General features: G+C 40.2%; 1 protein-coding gene across 2 annotated transcripts in view; it reads right to left on the bottom strand.

Moving 5' to 3' along the window:
• The window catches only part of LOC123768775 (neural cell adhesion molecule 1), a 213,303-nt gene that overhangs the window by 75,992 nt on the left and 116,447 nt on the right, over positions 1–20,864 (bottom strand). For both annotated transcript variants that reach the window (XM_045759563.2, XM_045759561.2), the window contains 2 exons: positions 10,002–10,186; positions 6,047–6,169 (listed from right to left, as the gene is read on the bottom strand). In XM_045759563.2, the coding sequence (XP_045615519.1) occupies positions 6,047–6,169; positions 10,002–10,186 (308 nt within the window). The remainder of the gene's footprint in view (positions 1–6,046; positions 6,170–10,001; positions 10,187–20,864) is intronic.

Raw genomic sequence — 20,864 nt, 5'->3', positions numbered from 1 at the left:
CTCTAGGGGAAAACTGACAGGTTCATAGCGTGAATGCGACCGTATTTTGTTTGTACTCACCAATAAGTGAAGTCCTGATCCGCTTTATAAAAGTCCTAAATTGTTTTTAGCCTTTTATTAAGACATCTGGCAAACATCCTCTGAATGTTTCCTGCCAGCCTGCAGGGACATCCTACCAGCCAACCTGCAGGCACATCCTACCAGCCAGCCTGCAGGCACATCCTGCCAGCCAGCCTGCAGGCACATCCTGCCAGCCAGCCTGCAGGCACATCCTGCCAGCCAGCCTGCAGGCACATCCTGCCAGCCAGCCTGCAGGCACATCCTGCCAGCCAGCCTGCAGGCACATCCTGCCAGCCAGCCTGCAGGCACATCCTGCCAGCCAGCCTGCAGGCACATCCTGCCAGCCAGCCTGCAGGCACATCCTGCCAGCCAGCCTGCAGGCACATCCTGCCAGCCAGCCTGCAGGCACATGCTGCCAGCTAGCCTGCAGGCACATGCTGCTAGCTAGCCTGCAGGAACATCCTGCCAGCCAGCCTGCCAGCCAGCCAGCCTGCCTGCCTGCCTCTTTCTCTGCCTGCCTGCTTGCCTGCCTCTTTCTCTGCCTGCCTGCTATCCAGCCTGCCTCCCTCCCTGCCATCATGCTAACGGGTTGAGTGGCTTATCTTCGGGAATGAGCTGGTCTCTCTCCCACCACCCCTACCACCGACAACCCCCCCCCCCTTTACATCCCATACTCTCTCTTCAAGGTCACACGGTTCAACCACGTGACTACCCCTCCCTCCCTGCCTGCCAGCCTGCCTGCCTGCCTGGCCTGCCTGCCTGCCTGCCTGGCCTGCCAGCCAGCCAGCCAGCCAGCCAGACTCCCCAACCCCTATAGGGAAACTGGAAGTTTCGGATAACTAAAGTTCGGAAACCAAGTGGTGCTCTGTTATATATATATATATATATATATATATATATATATATATATATATATATATATATATATATATATATATATATATATATATGCAATTGACGATCACTAAACACTGATCATTTGTATGCGGAAAATCCACAGAGAAATGGGAAAGAGAGATAAAAGTTTTGGCCGATCTGGGCCTTTGTCAACACCTGACTGTGTTGTCAGGTGCTGACAAAGGCCCAGATCAGCCGAAACGTTCATCTCTCTTTCACATTTCTCTGTGGATTTTCCGTACACACACATATATTATTATATATATATATATATATATATATATATATATATATATATATATATATATATATATATATATATATATATATTATTTGAGAAATTCCCCCAGTGCGCATGAAATGAAGTGTTCCCCAAAAATTCTTTTTTCTTCGTAAAATGATAAATTCCCTTCCCTGAACATGTCTATGTAAAAAATATGTACCAAATTCCACTTACTTTGGCTGTAGGGGCATGGACAAAGTGCGCTGTGATGTCATCAGGGCCTGGTCGCCTGTCGCTGTGGTGTCATCAGGGCCTGGACTCACCCAGACACGGTCGCGCGGGCCATTCAAGCACCGGGTGTTGCCACAAATATATTTTCAATTATTTGTTTTATGTATTTCCAACGCGGTTTTATTTGTTTTTTTTTTATCATATATGATGCATACTTGTGTCCTTTACAATATGTATACAATAGAACGTTCATAAAGCTCCATGGAACTGTGATACATGTGTCAGTAATGTGTCCACAATAAATGTTTATTGTCGCAATATTACCTGTTAAAAATTCACTAAAATTACAATATGTTGTTTCACACACTATTTACACAGTAACACACTGTATTACACACTCAGTACTTTGGAAGTGAGTAATAATCAACGAAGTAGCCCATGGTACACAGCGCGACTTCGCTCTCAGTGCACCAAGTACAGATAAATTTTCGCTTCCTGCTTCTTCATTCTGTGTGCTTGCAAATAACGCACTCACGTACACCCTTGGCTTTAGAACTTGTAGGTTGTATGTAACCTAGCTTGTAAAGCATAAGGTAGTATTGAAAAGATTATAGGAAAAGATCAATTTGTAAGGTAGTCTTGAAAAGATCGCTTTGTATGGTCCCACACAGAAAGAGATTCAGCTTACCTCACGAGTGTCAATCAGTTAGGAAGAGATTCAGCTAGCGTCAAGAGTGTCTGCCAGTTGGGAAGAGCTTCAGGCATTCTTGAAAATATCTATGGAAAACACCACCATGGAAGCCGCAAACACTGTTCATCTATGCTATTTGTATCAGATGCATCATCACTTAATGCAGAAAACGATTCATCTTTGTATCCACAAATGTCCTGTCCACAAATGTGGTAATCTCACAGATGTTAACAACTACAGACCTATATCTATCCTGCCAAACTTGTCAAAAATTTTTGAAAAACTAATCTATAAGCAGCTTTACTCATATCTAGCCAAACTCAATATACTTAGCCCTTGCCAATATGGCTTCAGACCCAAAAAAAGCACTAACGATGCACTTATTAGTATGCTTAACTCGATTCATACAGCTCTTGATAAAAATGAGTTCTCTGTTGGGTTGTTTGTGGACCTGCGTAAAGCTTTTGACACTGTCAACCACCAAAACCTTCTTCTTAAATTACATCATTATGGAGTCAGAGGACACTCCCTACAATACCTCAAATCCTACCTTACTGACAGGCTCCAATATGTTTCTGTGAATAACACAATTTCTCCCACCCTACCCATCAACATTGGTGTTCCCCAGGGCAGCATACTTGGCCCTCTCCTCTTTCTCATCTACATTAATGACCTTCCAAATGCCTCCCAACACCTCAAACCAATTCTATTTGCTGACGACACAACCTTCATTTACTCCAGTCCTGATCCCCTTGCTCTAAATGCCACAGTAAATACTGAGCTAAATAAAGTCCATCTGTGGCTAACTGCCAACAAACTCACCCTTAACATTGACAAAACCTTTTATATTCTGTTTGGCAATAAATCCTCTAATCAAATAAATCTCAAAATAAACAATACCCAAATTTGTAACAAATTAGATGGCAAATTCCTTGGCATTCTCATTGACCACAAGCTTAATTTCCAGGGACACATTCTAAACATATCAAAAAAAGTTTCAAAAACTGTGGGCATTCTTTCTAAGATCAGATATTATGTACCACGCCCTGCCCTGGTGACTCTCTATTACTCCCTTATCTATCCATATCTCAACTATGGTATTTGTGCTTGGGGCTCTACTACCCAAAATCACTTACGTCCTCTAATTACTCAACACAAAGCTGCTATTAGGACAATATCCAATTCTGGCCCCAGACACCACTCGGTACCCCTACTTAAATCTCTGAATATGTTAGACATTAAGTCACTGCACATTCTCTCATGTGTATTATACATATATAAAACGCTAAACTATAATGCCAATCCTGATCTCAAAAGCTTCATAGAAGGTTGTATCAGAACCCATGAGCATCACACCAGAAATAAATACAGTTTTGATATTCCTAGAGTACGACTTAATCAAACTAGAAATGCTCTACAAATCAAGGGACCCAGATTGTGGAATGACCTTCCCAACCATGTTAAAGACTGTACCTCTCTCAACCAGTTTAAGTTAAAAGCGAAGCTATACCTAATAAATTCCCTGTAACTTACCTTACCCTTCTATTGTCAACCAATGTCTGTTTTTTTTCTTTAAAGAGCGCTGTTTGTCGACATAATTGTATTTGTGCTGCTTTTTCATCTATGTTTTCATTTCTTGTTTTCATTCTACTCATTATGCTCAATTAGTATTAAGCTTGTCATTTAAGTTTATCATGCCCGAAACGCTTTGCGTAATAGTGGCTTTAGGCATTGTATGTACTAGCTATACCTATAAGTTAAACAATCCTTGTAAATATTTATTGTATGTATGTACCTTACCTAAATAAAATTGTATTGTATTGTATTGTATTGTATTGTAAATAGCATAGGATTGCAAGGGTGACGCTCAGAGCTACAACTGGATACGCTCGCTGTATCGTCCTCATAGGTGCTGTATCACTTGCATCCGACCTTTGTGTTAGGTCCTTATTGCGCCTAGCTTCACCAATATTATGACCCTTATGTTCTTCAAACAATAAGGTTTGAATTTCACTGACAGAGCATTATCTTCAACACCGCATCGGACAGGTGTTTGAGAGCCAGAGGCGCGTGCGCCACCCATGGTTGCTCATTCAGTACTAACCCAGCCAGCAGCCCTAGGGCATTCTGGGATTTTGTTCCAAGATGGCTGCCTCTCACTGGAGGTCCTAAAAGTCCATTTCATACACAACCAACCTTGTACACATTTAGAATTGGTTACAAAATATCAAAACGAGTTTTCTCGGTTGGCGCAGTTTCCCGCCGACCGAGAAAACTCGGTTGGCACAGTTAAGTGATTAACAAACCCATTATCTGTTGATTTTACAAGATTGTTCTCTGTGAGATGGTGAACAATTCCCTCCCTTTGGATTTTCTTCATGAGCTTGCAGATGTGTGATGTCAAACTTATTGGAAAGTAGTTTTCTGCTGAGCTCTCGTTTTTGAAAATTGAGGTAACATTTGCATATTTCAAATCTAGAACTATTCCTTGGTCCAGAGATTTTGTGAAAAGGAGTTTCAGTGGTAGGCATTGTTCATCTGTCAGTTCTGTTATGACTTTAGATTAAATTCCATCTACACCTGGGGCTTTTAAGTCTTTTAGTTTGTCAAAATTTTTCCTGATTGTGTCCCACATTATGGCTATATCCCTTAATTTGTGACCATCACCACCTTCGAATATTTGTGTGGATAATGGGATGCCATATAATTTTTCCAGTGTGAAAATTTGTGTAAAGTATTCATTCAAAGTATTTGCTGCCCTTTTATTCTCCATTATAATATAATTAGTCTCATCTATTAAGGGTCCTACTGATTTGGTTTTACCTCTTATATAGGCATAGAACAACTTTGGATCTTTCTTTATGTTTTGAACAAGTTTTCTTCCATAGTTTTTTTGGCTGATCAGATTTCCTGGGTAGCTGAATATAATGCCCTTTCATATATCACATAATCTATGATGTTCAGTGTGCATTTTTATCTTCTCCAGAGGTTCTGCTTAGTTAAATATTTTAGTTTCCTTTTAATTCAGCTAGTTGCCAGTGTGAACACCAAAGAATTTCCCAATAACTTTGTTCTCAATTTGGGTACAGTTAATTCTTAAAGTTTAAATTGATTGGAAGACTTGCTTCCAAAGAATATGTAATTTTTTGTTCAATATTAAGAATAAGTGTATTAATAATCAGCCACAAATGTACTTCTTTCTGGGGAAGCCCCATAGAAACTCCCTGAAGCTATCTTGCTGAGATTTCTCCATGCAAATTGATCACATCAGATGCAGGAGTTCTGCTTGGCCTACCAGGAACCAGAGTCAAAACCTGGCCCCATGTCACAGAGGCACAGAGAGCAAATGACAGTTTGCCAATACACTGGGAAAGCATCCTGAAAGTCATTAAAGTTGTTCAGAAAACAAATTCACAAATGATTCACGTAGAACATGAGAACATTACAAATTAGCACAAAACTCATAGTACTGAATACCACCACCAGATGAACCAGCTTCCGCATGCAACCATATTGCTAGCCAGTTCTTTCGCTGATGAAAGACAGAACTGCTTCGGATGGTTTCAGACGTGGCAAAACACCTGTTGCTTCAAGCTAAGTGCCAGCTGTTCGAGGGCACAAATGGATCCTGCCAGGGGTCCATTTCCTTGGTACTCTGATCAATATTTTAGTATTTGATTCTTGTGAGTATTTTCTATCCTGCTTATTGCACAGGTTTAAAGCACTTATAGAGACTATACTGTACTACTACTCAAAAAATTTAAAGTGAAATATGCAATTATAAAGACACTTCAATGATAAATACTGTAGATTTTTTCCCTACAACACAAGCCTTAGACATATATGGTAAATGCTCAATATAGTACTATAATAGTACTATATAGTACTATTACCATGTAACTGAAATATAGTAGGAAAAATGTTTAAAAATAATTTAGTATTACCTTTGCAGTAGGCACTGCAGGCTTCGCTCCCTTCTCTAAAATGATGGCTCGTTCCAGTGTTCCCAGTTTGTTCTCTGCCTTGCACAGGTAGTCTCCAAACATCTCAGGGCCAGTGACTGTTAACTAGAAAGATGCATATGACAAATTAATTGCATATAGAATAAAAAGAGGAAAACATCAACAGTAAGGAAACACAGAGTACCATAAGCCAGTTAGGAAGAGTGAATGTGAAGATAAGCACAAATGAAAGCAAAGAGCATTTACTTGACTGGGTAATATAGCAAGATGAGAATGTAGAATGAGAGAAAGCAATGTAGAGCATAAAATATGTAGTTATAGTTATATACATAAATTTTAATATAGCAGAATTCCAATGGATAATTGGAAATACTGAATGAGAGGAAAAGGCAGAGTAAAGCTAATTATTAGGGATAGAATAATGTGTGTGAGAAAAATATTTTTGAACTGGAACATGAACCCACTTAATAATAATAATAATAAAATAATAATAATAATTAATAATAATAATAATAATTCTTTATTTAGGTATAAGTATATACATATTGTCATGTAAATCAGTTGCATAGCAGTGGAACTATCCCTTTCTCTCACCTTCAATGTCATCACACTGGAAGTCCATCTCTATGACAGTAAAGACCAGACATTCGACGGATACTCCATCCGTCACGCTCCACCACCCCATACCACCCAGTGCCTGGTATGGCTCGCCGGTAGGCAGAGTGCTGCCACTAACTAGCAGTTAGCCACCTCTACCAAGCAGTTTGCTGCCTCTACCAAGCAGTTTGCCGCCTCTTAACTAGCAGTTATCACCTCCATATAGCTGTTGTGCAGCCACTAACTAGCAGTTACCACCAGCCGCTTGTTACTGATGCCATTGACACAAGATATGACGTCACCAGCGGGGTATAAATAGAGCCCCCTGCGTCCACTGAAGCCAGTCATTCTCCTGTGTGCTCTGGGTTTAAATCATCACTGCCACCTGTACTCGCCGTCTGCTCACAGCTTATGTCACGTGCCGGATATTGTGGTGATAGAGTGGATGTCTTCAGCTCACCAGTATTATATTAACCACTGTGATGCGCCAAATTTATTGTGACATTCCCCCCCTGTTAGCATGAAATCAAGTGTTCCCTTACAACTTAAGCCTTACAACTTTAGCATTAAACATTGCTGTCATCTTATATGTGCTATCAATGTGCTTTAATGTGCCTAATAATCTTTGTCATATTATCAATCAAGCTATCAATGCTTTCAATCAAAGCTTTCAATGTGCTTTAATGTGCTTTAATATACCTACTAATCTCTCTCAAATTTTCTTACAATGAAAGAAAATGTTAACAAATGTTAAATGAAATGTTAAATGAAATTTCAAAATGTTAACATTTTATAAATTTTGCTACAAATTACTTGCTTAATATTATCTGTTAGATTAAGGACCTGCCCAAAATGTTGTGCATACTAGTGGCTTTACAAGAATGTAAACACATCATGCTATGTACTCTCATAAACCCAATGTAATTTCTTGTATATATATAAATAAATAAATAAATAAAAACTTATGTCAGACCGATCCTGGAATATGCAGCTCCAGCCTGGAGTCCATACCTAGTGAAACACAAGACAAAGTTAGAGAAGATTCAGAAGTATGCCACCAGGCTAGTTCTGGAACTGAGAGGTATGAGCTACGTGGAAAGGCTAAGGGAGCTGAACCTCAAGTCCCTGGAAGACAGAAGAATAAGGGAAGATATGATAACCTACAAAATTATCAGGGGAATTGACAGAGTGGACAAAAACAAACTCTTTAGCATGGGTGGAACATGAACAAGGGAATCAGTAATAAATAGGCAAGAGAGAGATGAGGAGCAAAGTAAGGGGACACAAGTGAAAACTTAGTACCCAAATGAGCCACAGAGACATTAGAAAGAATTTGTTCAGTGTCAGAGTAGTTAACAAATTGAATGCATTAAGCAGTGATGTGGTGGAGGCAGACTCCATACACAGTTTCAAATGTAGATTTGATAGAGTCCAGTAGGCTCAAGAATCTGTACACCAGTTGATTAACTTTTGAGAGGCGGGACCAAAAAAGTAGAATTTCAATCTCTGCAAGCAAATTTACGTGAGTACTGCTGCAAATTCCTGCACCTTACTGTGAGCCCAACAGAAGGATGGAGCCCACCGCCCCTGGCCGGCCTTATGAGCACTGGTCACAAAACCCCAGCCGAGAGAGAGGAGGCATTCGTGAACATATCGAGGGAGGGCTCTGGAAGGCACCAAGGCACCGAACCCTGAAAAGCCCTTAGAAGCCGGTGATGCAGCAGCTGACACAAGCCCCCCCCCCCCTGGGGGGGGACAAACCCAGCAATTGCAAGCACAGCGGAAGGGATGGCCTGAAGGAACCAGAACAGATGCTGCAACCAAACCCGACCCAGTTGGTAAATGATCACAGTGAAGCTCAAACTTCCACTGCTGCTTGAGCAGTTGCCGAGTTACCCGGGAACCCCTCAGAAACAGACAATGGGGAGACAACAGCCTGAGAAACGCTGTCTGAGGGAGAGACAAGGATGCTGTCCGGGAATCCCAGACAAGGCCCAGCCAATTCTGAACCTAAGACAGAACCAGATGGGACTTCCTCAGATTCACCAGGAACCTAAACCCGGCAACCTGGGAAAGAGCCAAACCCCTGGAGAGCAGACACAATGACTGGCTGGGAGCCTAGACCAATCAATCGCAGAGGTAGGCCAAAACCCGAACACATATGAGATGCAAACAGGCCACCTTGACCCAGGTAAAATGCGTGAAAATGCGAGGGGGCAGATTCAGCCCGAAAGGAAGGCAACAAAAGTGGTAAAACTGACACCCCGCCACAAAATCTAACCAGTCCTCGAGCCCCAGATGAACAAAGCAGTCCCCATTCATTCACTATGCCAATACGTGTCCTGGAGATCCAGAGACACCATCCAAGAACCTGGCTCCAAGAGAAGCCAGACCTGGGACAGAGTTGTCATCCACAAGGAGGAGGGCAAGGAATCCAGGGGTTCATGATGGGACAAGTCCAGAATGAACCGCACAGTCTTGTTTCGGTACTGAAAAAAGGCAGGAAACCCACCTGAGGGATGAGGTCATTTCAACCATGCCCAAGCGCACCCACTCCAGGGTGACTCGACGAAGCGAAGGGAAAGAAACCTGCCCCCGCCAGCCCCGAACTCCGCAGAGGGGGAAGGAGCGGCCCAACGCCACCGCAGACCGGAAGACACAACCTGAAACGCCCACATATCATGGAACCAAGCACGGGGCAAACAGAGCCAGTCACCCCCTCCCCCCAATTGGGGGGTTGTGACTCCCCGCCCTATTGTCGCCCCTGTCAACGGGGCGACCGTTTGAGAACCCGACTTGCGTGCAGAATGAACACCGTGCCGACCAGACAAAGACAATTCCGGAGCAGAAACCAGCTCAGAGATTGGCACCAAAGGCCCACCTCAACCAGCAGATGCCAGAGCCCTGGCACGATCTTTCCAAGAAGCACGAGAACGCGCACTTTGGACAACCAACATATTTGAAAGAGGACTTGTTTATTCAAACAAATTTTAAATGTCTTATGTAACTCTCAAAAGAGGCAACAGCTTCATGTTCAACAAGCCACAATTTAGGACAGACAACAGGAGATGCATTTTCACTCATAAATTAAAGAACCCATGGAATCTCCTATCCATTGAAGCTGTAAATACAAAGAAATTATAAAAAGAAAGCACCACTCCGTGGGTGGGTGGTGTTCTTCGGACTAGCTACTGGCTTCCTACCCCTGACCAGACCATTAGAGTAGGTAGTACTCAGGTAAATTCTGGTAAATAAATGCGTACAGGTCCCTCAATCCTGAACTACAGCAGAGTACTAACTTTCGTATACACTAATTAGTTAACTCCTTGTTAATACTAACCTGCAGTGTGCTTTTATGATCATCATTAAAGATCTGGACAGTGTCTGAGGGTGTGATTATCTTATTCTCCTTGATCCAAGTGAAATTAGCTTGAGGTTCTGCCACAGCCTCGCAGGTTAGATTCACTTCCCCCATCATGTAGCTGTAGGCCTGGTCCATGCGGTCCTCCAGCCACTGAGGTTTGTCTAGTGGGCACAGGTGCACATTGTGAAAGATTAAATTAGTACAGTACATGTATTATGGCTTCCTAAAGCTGTCAAATGGTGATAGATATGTCAATGATATCTAAATTATTAATGAAAGGATGCAGTGAAAGTTTTACCTGAATTTACCCGAGTGCCACTGACACTCTAATGGCCTCAACAAGGACAGGAACCCAGAAGCTTGTCAATGGTCCTCCCATTTTCCCCGATGATTTTTTCCAGCTGGATTTTAAAATTTAACAGTTTTGGCAGATAGGTAGTTCCATGGGTTTATAACCCTGTGGATGAAATAGCATCTCCTGTATCAGTCCTACATTGTGGCTTGTTGAACTTGAAACAACTGCTCATTGTTTGCATTACATCTAACCTTTAGAAGAAATTGTCTGGATTAACATCCTCCAAATTGTTAAGTATTTTAAAAGTTTCAATGAGAGCTGCCCTGTCATGCCTGGTTTGCAGTGTTGTTAGCCTTGTGGCCCTCAACCATTCCTGGTAAAAGAGTTGATTTAGTTTTTGAATGATTTTTGTTGTCTGGTGTTGTACTTTCTCCAGAGAAGCTATGTTCTTCTCCGTGGGTGAACCCTTTGGGTGAAATAGCATCTCCTGTTTTCAGTCCTACATTGTGGCATGTTAAGCTTGAAACCATTGCTCCTTGTTTGCGTTACATCTAACCTTTTGAAGAAAGTGTCCAGATTAACATCTTCCAAATTTTTATGTATTTTAAAAGTTTTGGTGAGATCTGCCGTCATGCCTGATTTGGCATGGGAGCTGGTAAGCTTCTTTTTACTGCTGCTTCTACCTGTTGTGCAACATTTAGTGAATGGTGAATTTTGACACCAAGATCTGTTGCAAGGTAATGTTATTAATTTGGAAGTTGTGACATGGGCTGCAATGCCAAGTTATCACAAGTTCAGCCTGGCCTCAGGCTGGGCTTGGGAGTAAAAGCACTCCCAGAACCCTCTCCAGGTATGCTCCAGGTATGCCCCACAAGCAAGGTCTTGCATTTTTTTTATATTAAAAAGCATTTGCCAGTGGAGTTCATGTAGATAACTAAATAAAATAATAAATAAATGTTTATTCAAGTAAGGTACATACATACAAGAGATTTTACATAAATTGATCGATTTATAAATAGAGCTAGTACATACAATGCCTAAAGCCACTATTACGCAAAGCGTTTCGGGCAGGATTAATGACTAAAACTTAATACTAATTGAGTATAAAGAATAAAATGTGTTGAGAACAAATAAAAATAAAGATAAAAAAGGGGGGAACATGGCTGAAAAAGCAGCACAAATACAATTAGGTCGACAAACAGCGTTGTCTCTTTGTCGTCTCTCTAGATCTCTTTGTAAAGCTGCAATATCATTTTTGTTTCACACTTTACCATAAATCTTTGTGTCATCTGCAAATTTTATGATGTGGTTTGTAACATACATATATGTCATTGATGTATATGACAGAAATGGTTGGCCCTAAAATGGACCCCCCCCTGTGATACCCCATATAAGGTACAGGATTGAAAGTCATATCCTAGAGTATTGCTAACAACACCCATTCCTACTCTCTTATAAGTAATGAAGGGGGGAGAGGATATGGAGAATGACACCTCGGCTTACGAATGTCCCTATTTATGAACTTTTCAGGTTACAAGACCAATTTCTTTGGAAATTTCGAATCAGGTTACGAACTTTGCCTCGGGAAACAAGTTTGTTGATACATGTATGGGCCAACCTAGCACATGGTGGCACGGCGATCGTGCGTCAGTTTACCAGGTTCAGTTTATCAGGTTCAGGCAAAATCTCATTTTTAAACTGCGTGGTTTCTGCAAAAATTCCCCTAAAATTAAACACCGTTTTGTGCGAGATGGTAAAATTATAGCTAGGAGGACTGACACTGGAAAAACCTATTCAATAACCACTGAAGCTCACCTTAATTCTTTCCTCAGTGACTGTGGGATAACTGCTGTATAGCCAGAATTCAAATTATAATCTCATTTAACTACCATTGTGTACTTTAGCTCTGCCTTCCCTTTCAAAAGGTTTTAACTTTAGTTAAAAAAAAAAAAATTGTCATCTTTATTATTAACTTTTTTCTTTTTACTCCCTTGTTCCATAGTAAACAGGCTTTGCCTCTGTCCTCTAGTATTAACTTCATTATCCAGTGTTCCTGAGTGTATCTCCTTCATTTTGTTTTAGTGTAACTTTAGTATTCAACTATAGTGTACTTATAATAGTATAGTAAGCAAGCTTTTCATTTTATAGATTTCATAATTGCTTTTTGACTTTTTTGGTCATCTATTGTTATTAATTATTCTAGTTCATTTTTTACATTCCTAAGTTCTCATTAAGTTTTTATTACTTAAATTACCATTAAGTTTTTATTACTTAAATTACCATTAAGTTTATATTACTTTAGAATTTTTATTCTACTTTTTCTTTGTAACCCAGGTTGCCTAGCCTAACCACCATTGCTCCATTGTGCTCTTTTGCTTTGCCTGTGCAATTTTGATCATTAGTGCAAATAATTACCTACAGTGTACCTGAAAGTACTTTTAAGCAACCTACCTCATTTTTGTGTATAGTTTTATATATATATTTTTTCATAGCTAGTTCTTTTATCATTGACTTTTTGGCTTTTCTGTAAAACATTCCTCTTATGCAAACTATTATAGATCCAGACCTTAACCTCTTATCTAGTATCTATGACAATCAGCACTTTAATGATCAAAATTGCAGATATTACACAGCACATGATGTAAACAATGTTTTAGCGTGTAATCACAATGTTTCTGTAATTAACTTGAATGTAAGATCTCTTTGCAAGCACTTTGATGATGTTAATGCCCTGATTCAAACAGTTGACAACAAATTCTCTTTTATTGTGTTTACTGAAACGTGGTTAAAAGAGGACACTTCTCAACTCTACAACATACCAAACCACTCAGCCATTCACAACTGTCGTCCTATACAAAGAGGTGGTGGTACTTCTCTTTACTACCACCATGCACTGACTTGCTTAAAAGTAATTAAATCTAGAGACCCTTATGGAGAGTATATATTTGCCTCTTTCAGAGTCAAGGGTAGCGATGCTGTCTTGACTGTGGGAGCAGTCTACAGGGTTCCTAACACTGATGTGACTGAATTTAACTCAAACCTTAGAAATCTTATATTAGAGAACCGACTGAACAAAAACCACTTAATTGTTTCTGGTGACTTTAACGTTGACCTCTGCGAGCCTGATAACTCTCCTGCTGCTAGTTTCCTCAACTGTATGAATTCCTGCTTCCTCATACCCGTAATCACTAGACCTACTAGAATCACTGACAGTACTGTAACCCCGCGATTATCCGGGATTCAAACATCCGGAAAATGCCCTTATACGGCCAAAATCGCAATCGGATAAAGTTATCACAATATCCGGCCAAAATAGCCACAGGGACCGGATTAAAGCTGGTTTGGTCGGATAAAATTTTGGGCCCCGGTTAATTTTCTGCCAAAATTACACTATCCGGTCAGTCGCCCGGATAATCATGGCTTTGTCCGTATATGAAAACATGAGGTGGGCCATACGGTATTAATCCCGTCTGCCCGTGACTCGAGGCACATGGTGTAGATGGGGGTGGGGTGGGTGGGTGGTGTCGGGAGAGAGGGGAGCGTTGGGAGGGACCACCTGGGAGGATAAGGGGGGGATGGGGAGCAGCCTATACACTACAGTACAGTAATTACTATCAATTTTAGAACAATTCATCATAGCCAAAATCAAAAGAAATACTAGTAATTATGTAATAAAAAATTCCATACAAGTTTCCTTAAAACAATTTGCACAGGCTGAAGTTTCCTTCAATAATATTTTTTTTTTCCTCCTGGCGGCCTACGTAACGTGCCTCCTCCCTGCCCTGACTGGACCCGTCCAGGCCTGGTCAAGCCATGTGCTCTCTACCCTTGTGTTACACCACAGTGCCGCGCCATTAGTGAAATATTTTTTTTAAATAACTTTTTTATTTTCATAGTAACTTTGAACATTTTTGGCCAAGACTATGTCTGGTAGCAGCATGAATCGTTCTGGAGGTGGTAAGAGGAAGAAGGTTGTCCTAACACTTAAGGACAAGCTATGTGTTATACAACTTTGTGAACATGGCCGGTCGACCTCAAGTGTTGCCAAGGAATTTAATATAGGCACTAGTACTGTTTCTGATATAAGGAAACAAAAAGAGAAACTTATGCAATTCATTTCAACCTGTGAAAGTGAAGGTGCAAGCACTAGCATAGGTTGTGGTAGAAAAACTATGAAAACACCTTAAAACTTCGACGCATGTGCAGTTGGATGAGGCTGTGTACAAGTGGTTTGCTCAGCACTGCACAGCTGGTGTGACAATTCGCAGCCCAGAAATACAAAATGCTGCAAGCAGGTTTGCTGCAAGCAGGTTTGCTGCAAGCCTTGGAATAAAGAATTTCGAAGCGAGTGAAGGGTGGGTTGGAAGGTTCAAGGGTAGGCACAATATTGTGAAGAGGAAAATTGTCGGTGAAAAATTGAGTGCAGATGAAAGCAGTGTAGAACCATTTAAACATAAATTACGAGAATATATTGTGGCAAATAATATATATTCGTATCAAATTTATAATGCAGATGAAACTGGGTTGTATTGGAGGAGTTTACCAAGAAAAACTCTAGCAATGAGGAGTGAGGGTTGTGTGCCAGGACGTATGGTTTGCAAGGACAGGCTCTCAGCCATGATGTGTGCGAATGCCGACGGCACAGACAGAATCACGTGTGCAATTGTTGGCAAATCTAAGAAACCAAGAGCCTTGCAACATTGCATGGACAGACTGCCAGTGAAATATTATAACTCAAAAAATGCATGGTTTACACAGGAGATCTTTCTTTCCTGGTTTCATGACGTGTTCTACAGGGAAGTTCATGCCTATCAAATTAAGAAACTCAAAATAAGGCCAAGCGAAGTTCGGGCTTTACTGTTGCTTGATAATGCGCCTGCCCACTTCAAAATTGACACATTAACCTCACATGATGGCAAGATAACATGTATGGCACTTCCTCCTAACACAACCTCTCTCATTCAGCTTATGGATCAGGGAGTTATCTGTGCTACGAAGAGGTTGTACACCAAAAAGATGCTAAACGAAGTTTTGGTGGTTTTGCCTCTTCCGGAAGATATTGAACTCGGTGTGGATAACATGGCTAAAAAAAAATGTCAGAATTTGAAGAACTATACAATCAAGGAAGCCATCTATAACTGGGCCAAAGTGTGGAGTGAATTAAAGGAATTGACTTATTTACTATAAGTTACGTAAATTGTCAAGAATTTTTAACTTCAAGATGTGTGTCATCAATCAAGAAGACGAACAACAACAAGGTAAGCTGAGGTTTCTAGTTGAATATTTAATAATTATATGTGGCATGGCACTTCAAATTATGTTGTTTGTAGTATAAAAATAGTTGGAAATGGTTAGTTTTGGACTCATAGGTGAAAAAGTACCATTATCCGAAAAATGTGCTAATCCGGCTGGGGGTCCTTCCGATATAGTCCGGATGATCGAGTGGAGACAATACTGCCACGGCTCTTGATCACATCTGGACCAACATAACCTCTCCACTTACTTCAGGGATAATCCTCGATAGCACTACAGACCATTACCCCACATTTCTCCTAACCAACATTATCCCTTTAACTGCGCGGCCTATAAATATGAGTTTATATTATTTTTTAATTTTAATTTGCCCCAGTACGCAAATTTTTAATTATATTATATTTATTAATAATAATTTACAAATTTTAAATTATATTATATTTATTAGTTATAATTTACAATTTTCTTCATTAAAGTGAATCATTTTAAAAGAAAATTAAGATTAAATAAAATAAAAAAAAAAAAAAAAATTTAAAATAAAATAATTTGAATTTATTTGCCCCAGTGCGCAAGAAATAAATTCTCGGGAAAAAATTCTTTTTAATTCTGAAAGTGTCAAAAACCCCTCCCTGTATATGGGTATAGCAACGGAATTTTGAAATTGTACTTACTTTGGCTGCTATGGGGTCCATAAGGTGGCGTGTGACGTCATCATTCCCTGTGCGCCCGTGCAGTGAGCTCCCGGGGCCGGTGGGGCGCCAGAGATGGGGCGCGCAAGTTGCCGCGAATATATTTTTGTTCATTGTTTGCGCACAGTTCCAAATACATTTTATTTGTTTTTTATACGCTAATCTTATGTATAATGAACACGTACACTATATTATGGCAGTAAAACTTGGTGTCAATTGCCGGCTGGAAAGATATTGCAAATCAAATGCAATATTTTTCATAGACAACTGGGAACACTTCTATGGAAGAAATGAAATGTATGCTCGTGATGGGATGCATCTATCGAGAGCTGGGGTTGTTGCTGTTGCGAACTCGTTGGAAGAAGTGGTTAGAGGTGTTTGTTTGGGTTTAAACTGTTAGTAGATAGAGGTATGGGAATTGATTTGGAGGAAGGAGATAATAAAAAGTATCCACTCAATTTAACGGCCTCTTTTATACCGATCTGCCGGTATTAACGACCGGTTTGGGAGCCCAGTATCTGGAGCCTGCTATACCGGTCTGCGGTCGATATTACCGACGGTCGGTATTGGGTTTGTTGTGGCATCAGCGTCCCCTCACATGGCAACCAGGCCGCCACCGACCTGGATCGTCCAGAGTCATATATTACATCTTAATTTTCTTTTAAAATGATTCACTTTAATGAAGAAAATTGTAAATTATTATTAATAAAATATTTTGAAACAGTTTTTATTAAGCAAAAGTCTTTGTTTTCTTATTAAATACCTTTTATAGTATAGGCACTAGGTATTTTTTTCCCACGGACCTAGTATGTACTTCGCCGGGCCATGTGTTCCCATTGTTTACCGTGAACTCGCGCGGCTAGCTTCAATTGTGAAGGATATTACTGTACTGTAATTGTGATCTTTTTAATTTACAAAATGCCAAAAGTTACCCAAAGGAAGCGCCTGACAGTTGCACAGAAGCTGGAGTTAATTAAGAAACTTGATAAAGGATATTCTCATGCACGAGCAGCAGCAGAGTTTAACATCGGGAAAAGTACAGTAAGTGACATCAAGAAACAGAAGGATACTCTATTAAAATATGTGAGCACAACAGAGTGTGCTACTTCTGGTGCTGCATGTTCGAGAAAAACAGTAAAGTCTGGTCAGTATCCGCAATTGGATGCTGCAGTGTATAAGTGGTTTATTCAGCACCGCACAATTGGCATGGCAATAAGATTTGAAGAGCTTAAAGTTGCAGCAAGTAAACTTGCCATTCAATTAGGTATAAAAGATTTCAATGCAAGTGATGGGTGGGTTGGAAGATTTAAGGCTTGGCATAACATTTCAAACACCAAAAAAATTTCTGGTGAGGCGTCAAGTGCTGATCCCACTAATGTTGATTCATTCAAGGCTAAATTAAACGAGTACATTGTCAGTAATAATTTAAGCAAATATCAAGTATATAATGCTGACGAGACTGGGTTTATGTGGCGAGCTGTACCAAGTACATCCTTAACCAGTAGGATGCAGGAAAATATTCCTGGACGAAAGATAAGCAAGGAACGGCTCTCAGTCTTGCTCTGTGCTAATGCTGATGCCTCTCACAGGACAAAATGTGCCGTGGTAGGCAAGTCTAAAAATCCTCGAGCCTTAAAAAATATAATGCAGGCATTACCTGTAATATATTACAATTCTAAGAAATCATGGTTTAATCAAATAATATTTACGGACTGGTTTGAAAACCACTTTTGCAAAGAAGTCAGAGAATTTCAGATCAACAAATGTGGAATAAAGGCCAGTGAGGTTAAGGCATTGTTGCTGCTAGATAATGCCCCTGCTCATCCCATTAGCAAGTTAATTTCAAGGGATGGCAGAATAAAATGCATGGCACTTCCACCAAACACAACATCCTTGATCCAGCCCATGGACCAAGGTGTTATCCTTGCTGCTAAACGTATGTACCAAACAGCAATGCTTGAAGATGTTTTAGTTGTTTTACCTAGCGAGGAAGATGAATTGACAGGAAAGGATACAAGGGCTCAAAGAACACTAGAAAATCTAAAAAAGTACACAATCAGGGAAGCAATATTCCACTGGGCTAGGCTTTGGAATAATGTGAAAGAAACCACACTAACAAATTCATGGAAGAAACTGTTAACAGAGAGGCCTAGATGTGAAGCAGCAGTATCTGACAGTGAATTCGAAGGTTTTGAAAATGAAGCCAATGATTTTGAAGGGTTTGAAGAAACGATCCGAACAATGTTGCTCCAAGCTGGTCAGGGTGTACAAGTGAATGATATCAATGAATGGTTAGAAAATGATTACGATCCTGGTTATGAATTGTTAACTGAAGAACAGATTGCGCAAAGTGTTCTCGGAAATGACTCTGATGACTCTGATGACTCGGACGATGTTGGTGAGGCTCTGCCTAGAGGTGTCGGATATCAGAAAAGATTGGAACAAGTTGAGGAACTCATTGAATATTCAATAAAAAGTAAACATGAGGTTATTGGAAATTTTTATGTACACCTTACAGCCTTAAAGCAATGTCTCAAAACGTTAGCCAGAGAAAATCAGATTCAGACAAAAATAGATAAATTCATGATTTCAACGGTTCGTGAAAAATCTTCGTCGACAAGCGATGCTGCACCCGTCGATGCTGAATTACCATCGACAAGTCGTGGAGCATCCGCCAGCAATGAATGCTCTGCAAGCGATGCTGCACCCGCCGATGCTGAATTACCATCGACAAGTCGTGGAGCATCCGCCAGCAATGAATGCTCTGCAAGCGATGCTGCACCCGCCGATGCTGAATTCCCAACAACAAGTCGTGACAAGTCATCCACTAACGATATAAAATATGATTGAAAGGCATATAAATTAGTGTAAAAAGTGTTGATAGAGTACAGTATTGTAAGTGTTAATGATTAATTAAGCCTAGACAAAAAGATACTGTACAGTGTAAATATACAGTAGAAATAATTGTCAATAGTGAAGTAGAATTAGAACTCATGTGAATTAGTAGTAAGGCTAGCTGTTGTGTGAAGTGAGTGCCTGAAAATAAGTGTACTGTACATACAGTATGTACCCTGTATACAATATAAAACAAGCGCTGCAGAGGATGACGTAATCATCACAGCTTCGTAATCTTCAGCTTCATTAAAAGTAAGTCAATTTACCAATTTTATTATAGTATTACAAGATATTAATTGTTTTTTTTCAACAAAAGCTACATATTAGTCTCTGCAAATGTATATTCTATCGTCAGCAGAGAAAAGGCGAGCTCAAAATATTTCGTCTTGGCTAGCTCTCAGTGACAAGGCTCAATCGCCATTGTTATGGCATGGCCGCCACAGCCTGTGTCGTAACATAAAAATACATTACCTGCACTGTTCAGGGTAAATCAAAACACATCTCTAAAATTTTATTAAGACAATATTAACTCACTGATTGATACATGAAATATTTTTCAATACAAAGGAATAAATCAATTTTTTCCCACCCATCTGGACTTGATCAGAGTGTGTTCACACATCATCCATGCAGCAGCCAGCAACTGGCTTAATCGTCGGCCGTGCACTAAATTGGAATGCAATTACACATTGAACTTTATTTAATTTTAGTTATACAGTATAAAATATATCCTACCTGAATGTTACTTGAAAAATTATCCGACCCGACTTAACTTCGGAAATAACGGAGCTCCGGAAATAACGGCTAGGGTACAGCCCCATATAGGCCGTTAAATTGAGTGGATACTGTGTTTGTGGGAGAAAGGAATTGGCAAAATGATCAGGGAAAGAGAAGGGCCTCAAAATAACAATTCACTTAGGGTATATTACATTAACAGTAGAAGTCTAAGTAATAAAATTAACTAATTAAATGCCCTTGTCTGCACAGGAAAAATAGATATTATTGCACTTACCGAAACGTGGATGAATGTAGAAAATAGAAAACTATTAGCTGAATATCAAATAAATGGATTTAAACTATTTCACACAGATAGATATATTAGACGAGGAGTAGCCATATATGTTAGGGACAATTTGAAATGTAGTCTCAAAGAGGGAATCAAAACTGAGCTACACACAGAAACTATTTGGATAGAATTATACGAAAAAGCAAATAATATTATAATAGGAGTTATATATAGGCCACCAAATTTAGACAGAATGGAAGCAAAGCATCTATGAGATGAAATATCTAGGGCATCTAGATCTAACAGTATTTATGTCATGGGTGACTTTAATTTTAGTGGAATAAACTGGTTGAACAAAACAGGGAATAGTGAAGCAGAAGAATTAATTAATTGAATTGAATTAATTGACGAGTGCTTTCTTACGCAACACATTAACCCTTAAAGTGCGCATCACTTCATATGAAGTGTAAATCGTTTTACCAGTCAACTGCGCTTCACTTCATATGAAGTGTATGGGTACCGCGCACGATTTGAATGGCCCGCGGTGTAGCTGGGGGTCCCATACGCTGCCCAGGGGCTCTAGTAAACAGCGGCCATTTTGAAAAAAAATCCAGCTCACGCTCCGATGGCATGGGAGGCCTCAGTTTAGCGAGAGTCACCATGGCGAGCGCACGGTCAAACGCCTCACGAGCACGCATCAC

Source organism: Procambarus clarkii, chromosome 83 (assembly GCF_040958095.1).
Source record: "Procambarus clarkii isolate CNS0578487 chromosome 83, FALCON_Pclarkii_2.0, whole genome shotgun sequence".
NCBI classification, from domain to species: domain Eukaryota; kingdom Metazoa; phylum Arthropoda; class Malacostraca; order Decapoda; family Cambaridae; genus Procambarus; species Procambarus clarkii.
Note: the sequence above shows the minus strand (reverse complement) of the source record. Positions and strands in the feature narration are given on the sequence as shown.